The sequence below is a fragment of the Oryctolagus cuniculus genome, chromosome 1 (assembly GCF_964237555.1).
Source record: "Oryctolagus cuniculus chromosome 1, mOryCun1.1, whole genome shotgun sequence".
In the NCBI taxonomy this organism is placed as follows: Eukaryota; Metazoa; Chordata; class Mammalia; order Lagomorpha; family Leporidae; genus Oryctolagus; species Oryctolagus cuniculus.
Genome location: NC_091432.1, coordinates 139,590,353 through 139,605,491, shown reverse-complemented (window position 1 = coordinate 139,605,491; position 15,139 = coordinate 139,590,353). Strand labels below are relative to the sequence as shown.

At 45.5% G+C, this 15,139-nt stretch overlaps 1 protein-coding gene across 5 annotated transcripts in view; it reads left to right on the top strand.

Moving 5' to 3' along the window:
• Nucleotides 1-14,439, top strand: part of AUH (AU RNA binding methylglutaconyl-CoA hydratase) — a 163,917-nt gene extending 149,478 nt beyond the window's left edge. For all 5 annotated transcript variants that reach the window (XM_017342355.3, XM_017342357.3, XM_070049404.1 and 2 more), the window contains 4 exons: nt 4,253-4,440; nt 7,940-7,990; nt 9,394-9,441; nt 13,829-14,439. In XM_017342355.3, coding sequence (XP_017197844.2) covers nt 4,253-4,440; nt 7,940-7,990; nt 9,394-9,441; nt 13,829-13,906 — 365 coding nt within the window. In that variant the 3' untranslated portion in view covers nt 13,907-14,439. The remainder of the gene's footprint in view (nt 1-4,252; nt 4,441-7,939; nt 7,991-9,393; nt 9,442-13,828) is intronic.
• Nucleotides 14,440-15,139: the final 700 nt, after the last annotated feature.

Sequence of the window (15,139 nt, the reverse complement as noted above, 5' to 3'; positions counted from 1 at the left end):
ATCATGGCCACAAGGTGGCTGCTGTGGCTCCAGGCATCACGTGAATGTAACATCATCCTGGAGGAAGATTAGTTTATTCTTGGAGTCCTTATTTCCATGGAGGAAGTCTTCCCTGGAAGATTCTCCAGTGTCAGCACCACTTGGCTGGGGTAAAATGAACTCACTTACCCTAACTGACCCTGCTCACGTCCCACCCCTCCCTCCCTCATGGGTAGCCACAGGGCCCTCCTTCCTCTTGACTGTGCCACGCTCAGTCCCACCTTTGGGCCTTCACTGTGCTGAGCTTGTCATGGATGGTTTTCCTAATTCCTGTGGCTGCCTGGGTGCTGTTTGTGTGTTGGCCTCCCCTATTTTTCCTGACCACCGGCCTGAGTGAGCCATCCAGGGTGCGCTAAGAGCCTTTCCCTGCTGGAACTCCCTCCAAACACGCCTCACAGTTTGTCTGCTCTCTTGTCTCCTAGTTGTTTTCTTCCCTCCAGCCTGCAAGGTGGTCTATCTGGTCTGCCACTGTGTTCAGCACCTGGGACAGGGCCTAGCACTTACTAATAAATAATTAATGCTATTACTTTAAAAAACCAGATAATCTGTTTTATCAAGAGATAGGAAAACTACTCATTATGTGACTGTGTCACTCATGTTTAATGAAGCCCAGGTGACACACTGGAGCCTGGGGTCCTAGACAGCCTGCTTGTCACTGTCCTTACATTGCCACGAGCCCGGCAGGACCCATTCAGGGCCCTCCATGCTGGGACATTGCATGTAGTCGGTCAGACCTGACGTGGGCGCCTGCCTGTCCAGCGGCGTCACGTCAGAGAGGAGCCTCTGCACCCCTGGGCCACAGCTGCAGGACCCTCTCCTGTCCAAGCTGTGTGCAGTAGGAGGAGGGCGGCCAGGAGGCTTCCTTAGGGAATGACTTGTCAGAGGATGCTCTCTTCCCAGTGGCTTCCTGTTCCCCAGAGTAAACCCCAGACCCTCTTGGGCCCATAGGACCACCAGAATTTGGCACGACTCCGGCGTAGTTACTTTCAAAGCGGAGCAGAAATGTTGGTGTTAAAAGTTTTCTTTTTAGGATAGCTATTCCTATGACATATGTTAGAATCCTGGATTCCCTGTGAGTCATGTTTAGTTTTTTGTGTCATATTGCGCTGTTAACTTATATCTGTAAAACCTTTGGTCGCTTTGTCATTACTGAAAAAGATAAACTAAGCAGAGCATGTCACTTAATAAAATTTGAAATGATAAATTTTGTATGCCTGAGGATGGTCGGGGGCAGTTGAGTTACCCTCAGCTCCATAAATGTAAGAAGAGAGCGTAGGCCGTCAGTCTTTAGTCTTTGATTTCTGCACACGGAGGTATGTGTGCATTCACACTCACAGCAGCATCATACACAAGAGCCAAAGGGTGGGAGCAGCCCAGGTGTCCAGAGGGATAGATCAGGATGTGTGTGGGGGGGTGTGTGTGTCTCTGTGTTGGAGTATTACTCGGTCTTAGAAAGGAATGAATTTCTGACAGCTGCTGCATTGTGAGTAAACCTGGAGGCCACGGTCCTAAGTAAAACTAACCAGTTATAAACAGATAAGGCCTGTGTGACTGCACTTTCGGAAGTGGATGACGTGTGGCGTCGCTGAAAGGCCAAGGCTGGGATGCAGTGTTAGGTGCTGAGCCTGTATGACATGCCCTGTTCAGTGGGTTAGAAAGCTCTCTCCAGCACTGTGCCTGTGACTTCCACACCAGGTCCCTCAGCGGACTTGTGCGGGATCCTGTTTAGGAACAGTGAGCTGCAAGCAATTCGCTTAAGGGAGTAGATCTGTTCCATAGTGTTGGTTTCTACCTACAGGATGTTACTTTGTTAAGATTCCCCCCCCCCCCAAATCCTAGTTCCTGGAGATTGATACTATGAAAGGAATGATAGGATAAATGGAATAAATTTTATGGATTTGGAAAATGTTGAGTTTCAGCTCAATAAAAGATGCAAGAGTTGTTAATAACGAAGGTCGCCTTTGTTGATTGGACCAGTCTGCATTAAGCCTTTCACAGAACGCAAAGATCCCTCCGCTGAAGTCAGTTTTCTCGAAGTTCTCATCAGCTCCATCAGTAAGCGTGCTTATCTGGGTCATGTGTGGGGGCTTCGGAACGCTCGTGGAAAATGTGTGTTACGAAGAAACCACGTGTGGATTGTAAAACTTCTTCGCACTCAAGTAAATGTACCTGTGAATTGCATTCGCCACACTCTGTGACGTGCCCTGGCGTTCCTGCGTCTGTGTGCGCGTTAGCCGCCACCAGAATCCATACGTGACTGGGGCCTGCCGCACAGCGTGCCCTTGCCCCTGAGTTCTCAGCCTGTCCTGCCTGTCCTCACCACTCTGAGCAACGTCGTTTACGGGACAATTTAAATCTCAGTGGCTCCTTCCTTTCAGACCTGTTTTCTGCCATATCAAGTGAACACTGAGTCTCTCTGTCTCTAATTGGGCAATTTAAATCCCTAATAACTCCATTGTCCAGAAGCATCATTCATTCCTTTATATCTGAAAACACTCTTTTGGAAATATAAGTCCTTGGGGCCGGCGCTGTGGTGCAGTGGGTTAACGCCCTGGCCTGAAGTGCCCACATCGAATATGGGTGCCGGTTCTAGTCCTGGCTGCTCCACTTCCCATCCAGCTCTCTGCTATGACCTGGGAAAGCAGTGGAAGATGGCCCAAGTCCTTGGGCCCCTGCACTCACGTGGGAGACCCAGAGGAAACTCCTGGCTCCTGGCTTCGGATTGGCACAGCTCCAGCTGTTGCAGCTATCTGGGGAGTGAACCATCGGGTAGAAGACCTCTCTCTCTCTCTCTCTCTCTCTCTCTCTCTCTCTGCCTCTCCTCTCTCTATGTAACTCTGACTTTCAAATAAATAAATCAATCTTAAAAAAAAAAAAGGAAATAGAAGTCCTTTTCCAATTCATTGACATTTTGTTTTTCTTTTTATCACCCTTATTTTCTAAATACTGGTCCTGGTTGTTAGTATGGTTTGCTTGGTAATAGCGTCTTGGTCTCTGTGCGTCCACGTCAGGCATCTGTCAGAGTGTCATTGCAGAAGGAAAGTGTGCCTTGAAACTCATGCTCTTTTGTACACACACACTTTCCATAGTGAGTGAGTAGAGAGTGATTTCCCGTTCCTCTTCAAGGAAACAAAAGTTATCAGAGCCATCCGGCTCAAGTGTTGGATAATAGAGGGAGGTGGAGACTGGCAAAGCAGAGGACACTGCAATTAAAAGGCGCAGCTGCTGCCCGCTTCCAGCTGGAGTTTGATTGCTGGATGGAATCCTAGATCCTCCTCTTACGTTAGGAACTTCTGTGGGGCGGGGCCCACTTAAGTGTGCGGAAGGTCAGCTGTGGTTTGCTTTTTCTCTTCTTGCAACTTGGCATTACCTGCTCCTCTGCCTCTGCGTCACATGTGCCCCGGGCCGCCTGGCAGCTATTTGAGGAATCTGTACACACATCCTAAAGTTGCAGGTACTTCCTGTTCTTCTTGGTGGAGATGGAGGCTAGGCCTGTGTTACCTGCTTTTGTCTGTCCCTGTGTAGTGAGAGCCTGACCTCATCCCTAGTAGGAGGCACTGGAGTGAATGGTTACGTGGATCCAGTGAGCTAGGCAGACGTCAGCCACACACAGGATTACTCTGACCTAAGTTCATCCTAAACCGTGCTGCTACACCACTGTGTTCCCCTGGAGTCCGAGAGCCAATCGGCTCTCAGAGTCCCCACAGTAGTAAGGGGCCAAGTGGAAGTCAGAACCGACGCAGTGTTCCGTCTCCGCGAGCGGCTTCTTCCCCAGCCCCCGGAAGGAGGGTGTGTTTGTGTGAGAGCAGCTTCAGATGAGGAGAAGCTCTTGGGGGTCAGCGGGACTGAGAAAGTCCGTCTAAGCTGCAGGAAGCATGCAGAGCCTGGTGGAACTGCCGGTCTGGCCCTCTGAGGCGGCGCTGTGTGTTCAGCACTGCTGGCCTGTTGTCACTGACCTGGGCTGGGGGCGGGGGTGCAGGCCGGGCTCAGCATGCCCAGCTCCGGAGCGGGGAGCTGCAGTGCAAACCCTTCTCGGCACCATTCTCACGTATTTCTTGGCGTGATTTTATACACGAGTTAAGAAGTTGCGTTTGGAAGTAGTTTTCCAGGTAGTAATTTTGACATGTGATCGTCCCGGGTTTCTTTCACAGATAAAGAGGGATGACACTGAATTACTAAAGAGGTCCTCGCCTTTCTGTCTCCTCTACCCCAGGGGGCACCCAGAGATTACCCCGCGCCATCGGAATGTCCCTGGCCAAGGAGCTCATCTTCTCCGCCCGTGTGCTTGACGGCCACGAAGCCAAGGCCGTGGGCTTGATCAGCCACGTCCTGGAGCAGAACCAGGAGGGCGATGCTGCCTACAGGAAGGCCTTGGACCTGGCGAGGGAGTTTCTACCTCAGGTACTCGACTCCTTTCCCGTGACTGCAGCACAGGGTGTGAGGCCCACACCTGACATGTCCTTGGCTTGGGTTCCAGATAAGCGGAGGCGTGCTAACTGGAAAACCGGGAATCCTGTGTTGGGTTAGCATTAAGATTTTCAGAATTTAGATTAGGAATTTAACCCTGATTTTAATTCTGAAAAATCTCCCTTCACTCCCCAGCTGTGTACTCTAAGCTAAGCCCCACTGAGATGTAGGGAGAAGCAGTGGGTGGGCTTCCCTTTCAGTCACTTTTGCAAACACGTTTTTCAAAGATTGCTTTATCTGAAATCACACATTAGAAGGTTTTCATGTAAGAGGAAGAGGCCTCTTTTGCTCCATAAGCAGTTAATGACATCTCCTTGTCCCTGATGGAGTTTGAAGTTTTGTGGCTCCCTAACCATTTCTGGAGTCAACATAGCTTTCTGTCCAGCTCAGGTCCCTTTCTGCAAACAGGACTCAGAGCCTGGTGTGGGGGCCATGGATTTCCTTTAGGAATGTTTTGAAGTTTCTCTCCAAAATATTGCAGATGGGGTTGCACTGCGGAGTTTGTTTCTTTCTCTTTTAAAACAAAGATTATTTATTTGAAAGAGTAAGAGAGAGAGAGAGAAAGAGAGATCTTCCATCTTCTGGTTTACCCTCCAGATTGCCACATTGACTGGGGCTGGGCTAGGCTGAAGCCAGGAGCTTCATCTAGGTCTCCCACATGGGTGTAAGGACCCAAGCACTTGAGCCATCTTCCACTGCTTTTCCAGGCCATTTGCAGGGAGCGGGGTCAGAAGTGGAGCAGCTGCAACATAAACAGGTGCCCGTGGGATATGGGCGTCACAGTCTCAGGCAGCGGCTTTACCCATTGTGCCACAGCGCCAGCCCAGTGGAATGTGCTTCTAAACCACACTTCCTGGTATTCATAATAGTCTGGTCCTTCTTAATTAACTTAGGCGCTTTTTGTTTTTAGGGTAAGGCTCATATTTAACTTATTGCCTACATAAGGTAAAGCAGCCTTATGCTTACACTTAATGCAAGTTCAGATGTATTTGTTGAATTGATGGAGAGAGAGCAAATAAAAAAATATTTTACTGCCTTTAAAAAAAAAGAGTCTCAGGCCGGCGCCACGGCTCACTAGGCTAATCCTCCGCCTTGCGGCGCCGGCACACCGGGTTCTAGTCCCAGTTGGGGCACTGGATTCTGTCCCGGTTGCTCCTCTTCCAGTCCAGCTCTCTGCTGTGGTCCAGGAAGGCAGTGGAGGATGGCCCAAGTCCTTGGGCCCTGCACCCCATGGGAGACCAGGAGGAAGCACCTAGCTCTTGGCTTCGGATCAGCGCAGTGTGCCGGCCGCAGCACACCGGCTGCAGCGGCCATTGGGGGATGAACCAACGGAAAAAGGAAGACCTTTCTCTATGTCTCTCTTTCTCACTGTCCACTCTGCCTGTCAAAAAAAGAAAAGAGTCTCAATATGTTTGATGTTTCTCTCCAGAATATTAGGGAGGTGAGAGTTAATGAAAGGGGACAGTATCAGAAGTAATAATTTAACTAAGTATTGGTTTAGTAAAATCCCATAGCTTAACACTCGATGACCAAATAGTATCTCAGTTGAAGTAAAGGTGTGTTTGTAAAATGTCCCGGGATAATTATGATGCTGATAGTCACAGCTGCCCTGGACTGTTGACAGGTGTGTTCAGCCCCCTGCTTCACAGTGCCACAGAGGGGGTTTTACTCCCTATGATCCTTCACAGTGGGTACCCACTGTCCACGTTGTGTGGCCCGAGCACAGGTGCACCAGCCTGGCACAGCCTGGCAGCCAGCTGTGTCCCACCTGCAGTAGCCTAGGCCAGCAACCCCTGCCCTGTGCATGCCTCCATCCCCTCTCATCCAGTAGTGAAAACAGTAGTTGTTACAGTTGATTCTTCTCTAGGCCCAACAGATGTGTAAGGGGAGATGTTGAATGACCAAAACGTGTGACTGCAAAACCACATGTACAAGACACTGAGGGAAGCTTCAGCTGAAGTCTTTATTTTTACCTTTGTTACTTGTTACAGAATAGTTACTCTCCCAAGGGATGAGAAAGCTTCTGTAAAGTTAGTATTTCTACATGATTTCTGTGTTCATATGCTTCATTTCTCTAGAAAATGACGTGTAGAAGAAGAGGCATCGACTTCGTTTCAAAGGGGAAACTAATGAAATCAAGTGCTGTCTCTATCAGCATTTTAAATTTTCAGTGTTCTCTTTCCCTCCCTCCCTCCCTCCCTCCTTTCCTTCCTTTTTTCTTTCTTTTCTAAACCTTGATATCCAAAGTGGAGTCTCTGGACTGGCCGCCTGACATCTACCAGGGGCTGTTGAATCCTGCAGAGCCCACGTGTGCATCCTAACAAGGGGGTGGGAATTGTGTGTGCCTGCTAATCTGACGGCACCTCTTTTGGCTCTGTTGGCAATGACAATGGACAAGCGAAACATGCGGCTTTAAGAACTTGCTTGATTCTCGGGAAAGACGTGGTGCCTGCGTGCGCCACACATGCAGGTCCCTTTAGAGGATCACACCTGCATGTGTAAGTACTCTACCCTGGGAGAACCACCGCCTCCGGAGAAGATCTGTGAGCACAGGACTCGGGAAGAGAATTTACACAGATCGAATTTGATGACGGAAACCCCCAGGGAAAACGGTGTTGCTCATGCATTCATCAGCTTCTCCATTCACTTGTTAGAATCCCTTATTGTACCTGTGATTTAGAAATTGCCTTGTGTTTTAATTAAGAACATTTGATTCAGAATGCACCACTGGAATCACATTCCTCACCCATGAACAATATTTTAGGCATTTAAAATGAGATCAAATAGCCAAATTCCGGCTGGGGGACGCTGGTTTTCTCTGGGGCAGTTGGTGGGTGTTTGGCTTTGATAGCAAGCTGTAGTGTTTCCTTCCTGCAGAGGGAGTCTAGTTCTTCCCTCCATGCCCCGTGCACATCCTGAATGACACGTAGACTGTGCTTTTGGGGTGGGAGCACTGCCTGGGGTACACATCTTTCTGAATCCACATTTGTGGTGGGTAGCTGTCAGTGCTAATGCAGGAAAGCTACAGAGCCCGTGCCTGAAGTGGGCGGCGCTGGACCTCCGGAGCCTCGTCTCCAGCCCAGACTTCTGTCCTGACCCCTGACCAGTGTGGGACTGAGCCAGAGTCCCTCCTTTACTTTCCCCTGCTCTTAGGGAGCGTTGAAGAAGAATGAGAAGCCCTCAACTGACCTGCTGACCTTGGAGAATCTAGAGTTTGCTACATGATGGAATAGTGTGGAATCTAATGTGATTACAATCACTGTGTAATTAACACCTTGAAAGGCTTAGTAAAGAGAGGTTCCATCTGATATCCCACAACCATTGTTGCCTGTGTTGTGGATCCAGCAGTGGAAATTTATGGGTTTTACTGAGGTGCTTGGCATTATTCGCGTAAATACTAATTAAAATCTGTATTTTGTAATTTGAATTTTAGGGACCTGTTGCAATGCGAGTGGCAAAATTAGCAATTAATCAAGGGATGGAGGTAAGTTCCTTAATGTTTAAATCTGTTGTTCAAGTGGATAATGGAGACTTAATTTAAATGAACCACATTCAGATATGTACTTGATTTTTCTTTCTTCTAAAATATAACTATTTGAATGCCGCTGTTACTGAAAGTTATTGAAGTTCCTTCTAACTACATCTTTGATTTCATTCTGCTTGTAATTATTGCTGATTTAGTGTGATAATCACAGAATTAAATAATTTCACCAATGTCCTGCTGCTTATGGCGTGCTTATTATGTTTGTAAATTTAATATCTTTTATTTAAAGGCAAAAATAGAGAGGGGGAGAAACAGAGCTCTCCCATCTTATGGTTCACTCCCCAAAAGCCTATAATAGCCTGGTCTGATTCAGGCTGAAGGCAGGCGCGTGGAACTCAGTCTGAGTCTCCCACGGGGGTGGCAGGGATCCAAGCGCTTGAACAGTCACCTTCTGCCTCCCAGGATGTCTGTTGGCAGGAAGCTGGACTCAGAAGCAGAGCAGAGACTCAAACCCAGGCATTCCGGTATGGGATGCAGGTGTCCCAGGTGACATCTTAACTGCTGTACCAATACCTACCCCAGAAATGCTTAGTATTTTTGCCATTGACGTAGTAGATTTACCAGCTGGCAGTTTTTAGAAAAAGACGTTATGTGTATTCTCAACATCACCATCATATTACGGAAAACTTTCAAGGAGGACTTCCTAGCTCATAGCCGAGTCCAGCTCCTTCCACCTTTAACGTCCCTGAGTACATTCTGCAGAGAGACAGAGGAACAAGGTGGACCTGTGGGGGGTCCTGGGGTTACCCTGGGAGGCGACTCCAAAGGAGTACAGGCTGTGGGGAGGAAGCCAGGGGAGACTCTGTGGGTACCCATTTCTTTTGAATGTTTAACTCCAGGTGTTAAATTCTGGTTGAATTTAGGGAAGTTTGGAGAAACATATTTCTTTGCAGACACAGAAACTACTATATCTTCCTGTGCTAATAGTGAAAAGAGATTGAGTTTGTGAGCAGTAAATGCTGCTTTGTAAGTTTGCAAAGTATTTGGTTGGTTCATGTGAATACTTAACACTAACAATACTGACAGTTGGATGCTTTTTAAAGGCCTGTGTCACCCTGATAGTACCCGCATTTGGTGGGAACTGCAGCCTTCTCCTTGTTCAGAAATGCATCTCGGAAGCAGAGAGGTTAAATTACTATGCCAAGGTTGCACAGCTCCCAGGGGGCAGGTCAGGGCTTGAACCAGGAAGCCAGGTCTCCTCTGCTGGTCCGGCTTCCAATCTGCTGTTTCATGGGGAAGGGTTCTGGTTTGGGAAGATGGGGTTATTCGATTTGAATTTATGTTGAATATAGTATATTTCCAAATGCTACGCTTTTCTAAAAAGAACCATGCTTTCTCCTTAGGTTGATTTAATCACGGGGTTGGCCATAGAAGAAGCTTGTTATGCTCAGGTATGTAAGACCATCGCAGGTTCTCTGAGGGACCCTCGCGTCTTGTAGTTCCCTCTGTATCATTTGAGTGAATTACGTGATACCAGTGAGCAGACTTATCCTCTCGCCCATTCCAGAGTCATGACAGAGGGCCTCACGGTGTTTCTGCTGTTCTGTTGTTATCAGCTAAAACAGTTCAGTTCCACAGACTGATGGCACTGGGCTTCAGAATTTCCCAAGCTCTTGGAATAACTAAATAAAATCTGTGCTCAGCTGTCCCTCTGGGCTTCCGTTGTCTTTCGTGGGGTAGGCCAGCCTTCACTGCAGCGTGGAGAGGTGGCCGGGCAGCCAGTGAGTGTGAGGCTGCCACGCGGTGTGGGTGTGGGAGACTCGCTGGCTTTTCTTGAAGTTCCTAGCCTTCTTTCTTGCCCACTGAGAATTCACTAATGAAATTACGTTTTCTTTCTTTCTATACAAATTAGTAGGTCTTTCTATACAGGAACAAGGTGTTTTCCTTTTTTTCCTGAAAGATAAAACTTTGTTTTAGGGCATCTAAAATAGCAAAAGAGTTTTGTCCTACTTTTCCTGAGTTTGAAACTATGTGAGCTTCCCCGAACCATGGCGGAGTTGTGAGTTAGAGGCAGTGTCCAGGGTGTTCCCCTGTGCCTTGTCTCTGTGTGTAAATCACGTGTGTCACTAATGAGCTCGTGTCCTGAGTGAGATCAGTTGTAAGCGTTTAGCAGTGGACAGCCTCAAAGCACATTAGTCCTAAACCGCCGCCTCGCCATGTCAAAAGAGCAGAAAGCACATTAACATAGACATCAATAAAAGAAAGATAGCTGGAAAGACCCCATTATTGGAAGATTAAGTGGGATATTATGTGTCAAAAGAAAAAGTCTCAAGGAATTTTGAAGTATTTTGAGCCAAAACAAAATGAAAATACAACTTAATCAAAATTTGTGGGATGTTTCAAAAACAGTGTTTAGAGAGAAGTTTGTAGTGCTGAGTGTAAATGTTGGAAAAGAAGAAAGATCTAAAATCAGTAAGCTTCCAATTTCTTGGAAAACTATAAAAAGGAAGAGGCAATTAAATCCAGAGAAAGCTGAAGGAAAGAAATCATAAACATTACAGCAAGAATCAGTGAAATGAAATTGAAAGTAGGAAAACAGTAGAGAAAAATCAACAAAACCAAAGGCTGATGGTTGGTAAAGATCTTTAAAATGTACAGACCTTACCAAGTTAACCAAGGGAAAAGAGAGAAGAATAAAAATCACTAATAGTATCAGAAATAGGAGAGAAGCTGTCGTATCTGGTCCATGAACATTAAAAGAATAAAGCGTATTATGAGTAGCTTTGTGTCCACAGATTTAATAACCTGGATGAAAGGGGCCATTTCTTTCTTTTTAAAATTGAATTATTTAATTTTTTAGAAATGCAGAGAAAACTCCCATTTGCTGGTTTACTCCCAAATGCTTGTGATGACTGGGGCTAGGCCAGGCCGAAGCTGGGAACAGAGTTCATTCTGGGTCTCCCACGTGATGGCAAAGACCCAGCTGGTTGAGCCATAACCTCTGCTGCCTTCCAGGGCATTAGCAGAGACTGGAATCAGAAGTGGAACTGGGACTCAAATCGGGCACTGCAATCTGGGGTGCAGACATTCCAAGCGGCTGCCTAACTGCTAGTCCAGATGCCACCCAAGAGCCACTTTCTCAGAGCACAGCATCTTTCAAAACTCACACGAGGAGAAATAGATATTCTGAATAGTCTTATTTTTATTTAAAAAAAAATCAGCAATTAATAGCCTTTCAAAACAGTGGGTCCCAGACACAGTCTCACTGATGAAATGGACCAAACATTTAAATTAGAAATGATAGCAATACCACTCCTTTGCAACTTCCAGAAAATAGAAGGAATACTTCCCAGTTCATTCTGAGGCCCTCATTATCCTAATACCTAAAAGAGAGAAAGACATTGCAAAGTAGATGTCTCTTCAGTGTATAGACACAAAAATTCTGAATAAAATAATAGCAAATTGAATCCAGCAAGGTAAAGAATTGCATACCAGAACCAGGTGGGATTTATTCCACGTATGCAAGGCTGGTTCAGTATTTGAAAATCAGTCTATTCAATTTATCCTATATCAATAGACTTAAGAAGAACTAGTGCATGATCATATTCATAGATCCAGAAAAAGTATCCGACAAACTCCCACACTCATTCATGATAAAAACTCTCCACAAACTAAGAATAGAGGGGGATTTCTTCAACTTGATGAGAACACCTAGCAAAAATCTGCTAACATTTAATGATTAGGAACAAAGTACAAGGATGTCTCTTCTCACTGCCTTTTCAAAAACAGCATACTGGAATTCCTAGCCAATTCAGTAAGACAAAGAAAAGTTTAAGGTACACAGGTTGAGAAGGAAAAAATAAATTGGTTCACGTATGATGTGATCATCTATGTAGAAAGTCCCAAAAAAATCAACCAAAAATCTCATAAGCAAGTACAGGAAGATTACATGATACAAGGTTAATACAAAAAAAATCAGCTGTTCCCCTGTATGTCAGCAATGAGGACCTGAATTTTTAAATTAAAAGTATGATACCATTTTCATTAGCATGCAAAAAGTCAAAAACTTAAGTGTAAATTATCAAAATATGCACAAGATCTACAGGAGGAAAGCTACAAAATTCTGGTGGAAAAAAAAAAAAAAAACAAGAACTAAGTAAGTGGAAACCTATTATTATAGTGTTTATGGATAGGAAGAGTCCCTTGGTAGACAGTCAGCTATTCCCATTTTGACACACAGATTTAATACAATCCCAGTGAAAATCCCAACAAGTTATTTTGTGGATATTGACAAACTGATTGTAAAGTTGTGTCAAAATTCTGAGTATCAGAACAACCAGTGCAGTCGTACAGAAAAACATAGTTGGAGGACTGATGCTGCCTGACTTCAGGACTTCCTGTAAATCTACAGAAATCAAGATAGTGTCATTGTGGTGAAAGAAAAGGCAAAGAGACCAGTCAGACAGAGTAGAGAGCCCAAGAAGAGACTCCGCATCAGTAGACTCAACTGATAGTTGACAAAGTCGCAACTTCAAGTCATTAGAGAGAGGTTAGTCTTGACGATAGATAGTGAGGGAACATCTGAACAGCCACATATGAAAACATGGTCTGGGCATTGAGTTTACATTTTCCAAAGACTTAACTCAAAAAGGGTCATAAATCTAAATGTAAAATTAAAAACTATAAAACTCATAGAAGCTAGGAGATAATTGCAGTGACATTGGGTTTGGCATTGGCTTTTTGGATGGTTTTTAATTCCATTCTCCATTAACTTTCTGTAGTACCCTTGTACAGATAGCAAGTAATCATTTGAAAAGATGTCAAAAACATTTCGGTGAGAAACTACACGTTCAGCAGTGAGATAAAGGCTGCAGACCAAGTGCTGACGAGGGTGTGGAGCTCCAGAAACCCTCCATGGTTGCTGCTGGGGATGTCAGATGGTTCCGCCACTTGAGAAGGGTTTGGCAGTTTTCTTAGAAAGCAAAACACACGCTCACCCATGATCCAGCCGTTGAGCTCCTTGCTGTTCATAGCCAAATGAGTTGAAAACATGGCCACACAAAAACCCTGCACACCAAGTTTTATTCACAGTTGCCCAAACGTGGAAGCAATGAAGATGTTCTCCTGTAGGTGGATGGCTAAATGGTGGCGCACCAATACAGTGGAACATTAACTCAGTGATAAGATACAAGCTGTGAATCCACGCACTGACGTGAAGGAAACTTTAAGGCACGTTGTTGTGTGTGAAGAGTTCATTCTAAAAGGACTGCGCACCATATGGTTCCAAGTCAGCGACATTCTGGAAAAGGCAAAACAGAGACAATTTTGAGTGATGGGGCAGAGATGAACAAGTCGAGCACAAGAGATATTTTGGGCAGTGAGACTGTTCTATGTGGTGCTGTGATGGTGGACGTGTGTTATGATCTGTCTGTCGAAACCCATAGGACGCAGACCACAATGAGTGAGCATTAATGGAAACTACTGATTTTAGTTAATAATGTTTCAGTATTGGTTCATCTCTTGTAACAAATGTACCACACACATGCAAGATGTTACTAACAGGGGAAATGGCAAGGCTGGAGGCCGTGTGTGGGAACTCTATTTTCCACTCATCTTTTTTGTAAAATTAAATTGCTCTGAAAAACAAAATCTTTTCATGTTTTTCAGTAGATTTGAAATAGAGAGAAAAGCATATTTGGAATAAGATTGTTCAATTTAGTTTCCTAATATAGATTTCAACACTTTAGAATGTGCTTCTAGTTTTCTTACGCAATGCTTGATAACTTGACTGTTGTTTTTTTCATCTTTGGTATATGTCATGTATTTTGTTTTTCTTAGACCATTCCAACGAAAGACAGACTTGAAGGACTTCTTGCTTTTAAAGAGAAAAGGCCCCCTCGCTATAAAGGAGAATAGAAGAAACAAGTTCTGAAAATGCCACTGTAATAAATGTACCTCTGGAAGTATCTTTCAGATCCACTCTATGCCTCAGCACATGGAATCTCAATGACCAAAGTGAAGAGTGAGTTACTCGTGTCGTGTACAAAGCGTCTGGAATGGACCCATATGTGTATTTCATCCTGATGTGTATTATTTCATCTCCATTCAGATTTATAAAGCTCGTAGTGTACATTGTCAAAAACAAATTAAAAATAGATACACATTTTTAAATATTTACTGCTTATGAAATTTTCCGTTCTTAATTTTTAAAATGTGAATAATTTATATATTGCACATTCTAGGGGATAATATTGATTGTATGTCTACTGTGCTGCATTAAGAAAATAAAAATATTTCTGTATACCAAAAATGTGAAGTTATACCAAATAAGATTTCTAAGTTATTACATACATATGAACAGATACATACGTCTCAACCTGCAAAGTGAGCTGGATAGATATTCTGAGTGAAAAACTACCTGATACAAATAAAATCAGTGGAAAATAAAATCTTGGGAATTTTTCTTTTACCCCATTTTTTTAAACTGAGTAAGCCATTGCACGTTGGTTTGAGAAGGGACAACGGGTCCATGCTGCTTGTGTCAGCATTGAATACAGCATTGGAGGTGAGGGACTAGTGCAGCCAGAGATGGGCCAGTGAAGTCCACGGGAGGTGGCGTTCTGTTGTGCTTCCAGGACCTCCTCCCAGCAACTGGCCCACCCCCTGGCCTAACCAAGGCCAGGCTGACTCACAAGGAAGAAAGAACATGGTGCAGCTGGCCCATGGGTGTGCTTGGCACGGTGGGTGCAGACTAACGTGGAGACTGCTCTCTGTTTCCCCGCCGCCAGCCGACTGCGTGTGGTTTCTGTAAGGGAAGGAGGGGCACACAGCAACCCTTTCTCCTCTGCTGACAGACACAGCCTGCCCGCCTACCCAGGCCAGAGCTCTCCAGTGTCTGAGGTTCTGCAGCCGTGCTTGGGGCGGGGGGTGTAGAAAGGAAGAACAGTATCGCGCTCTCAAGTAACTTGATGTAGCTGCCATTTTATCAGCCCGGACTGCTTCTGAGCCTGGGCATGGTGGATTCGGCACCTGCCCCTGGTGTGTTGGGGCCCTCTGGGGCCCCTTGCGCCTTGCTGTCACGCCGCCCAAGTGCCTCCCTCAGGAGTTCCCCTCCTCCACTGCATGTGGCCATCCTCCTCCCAGGACCTT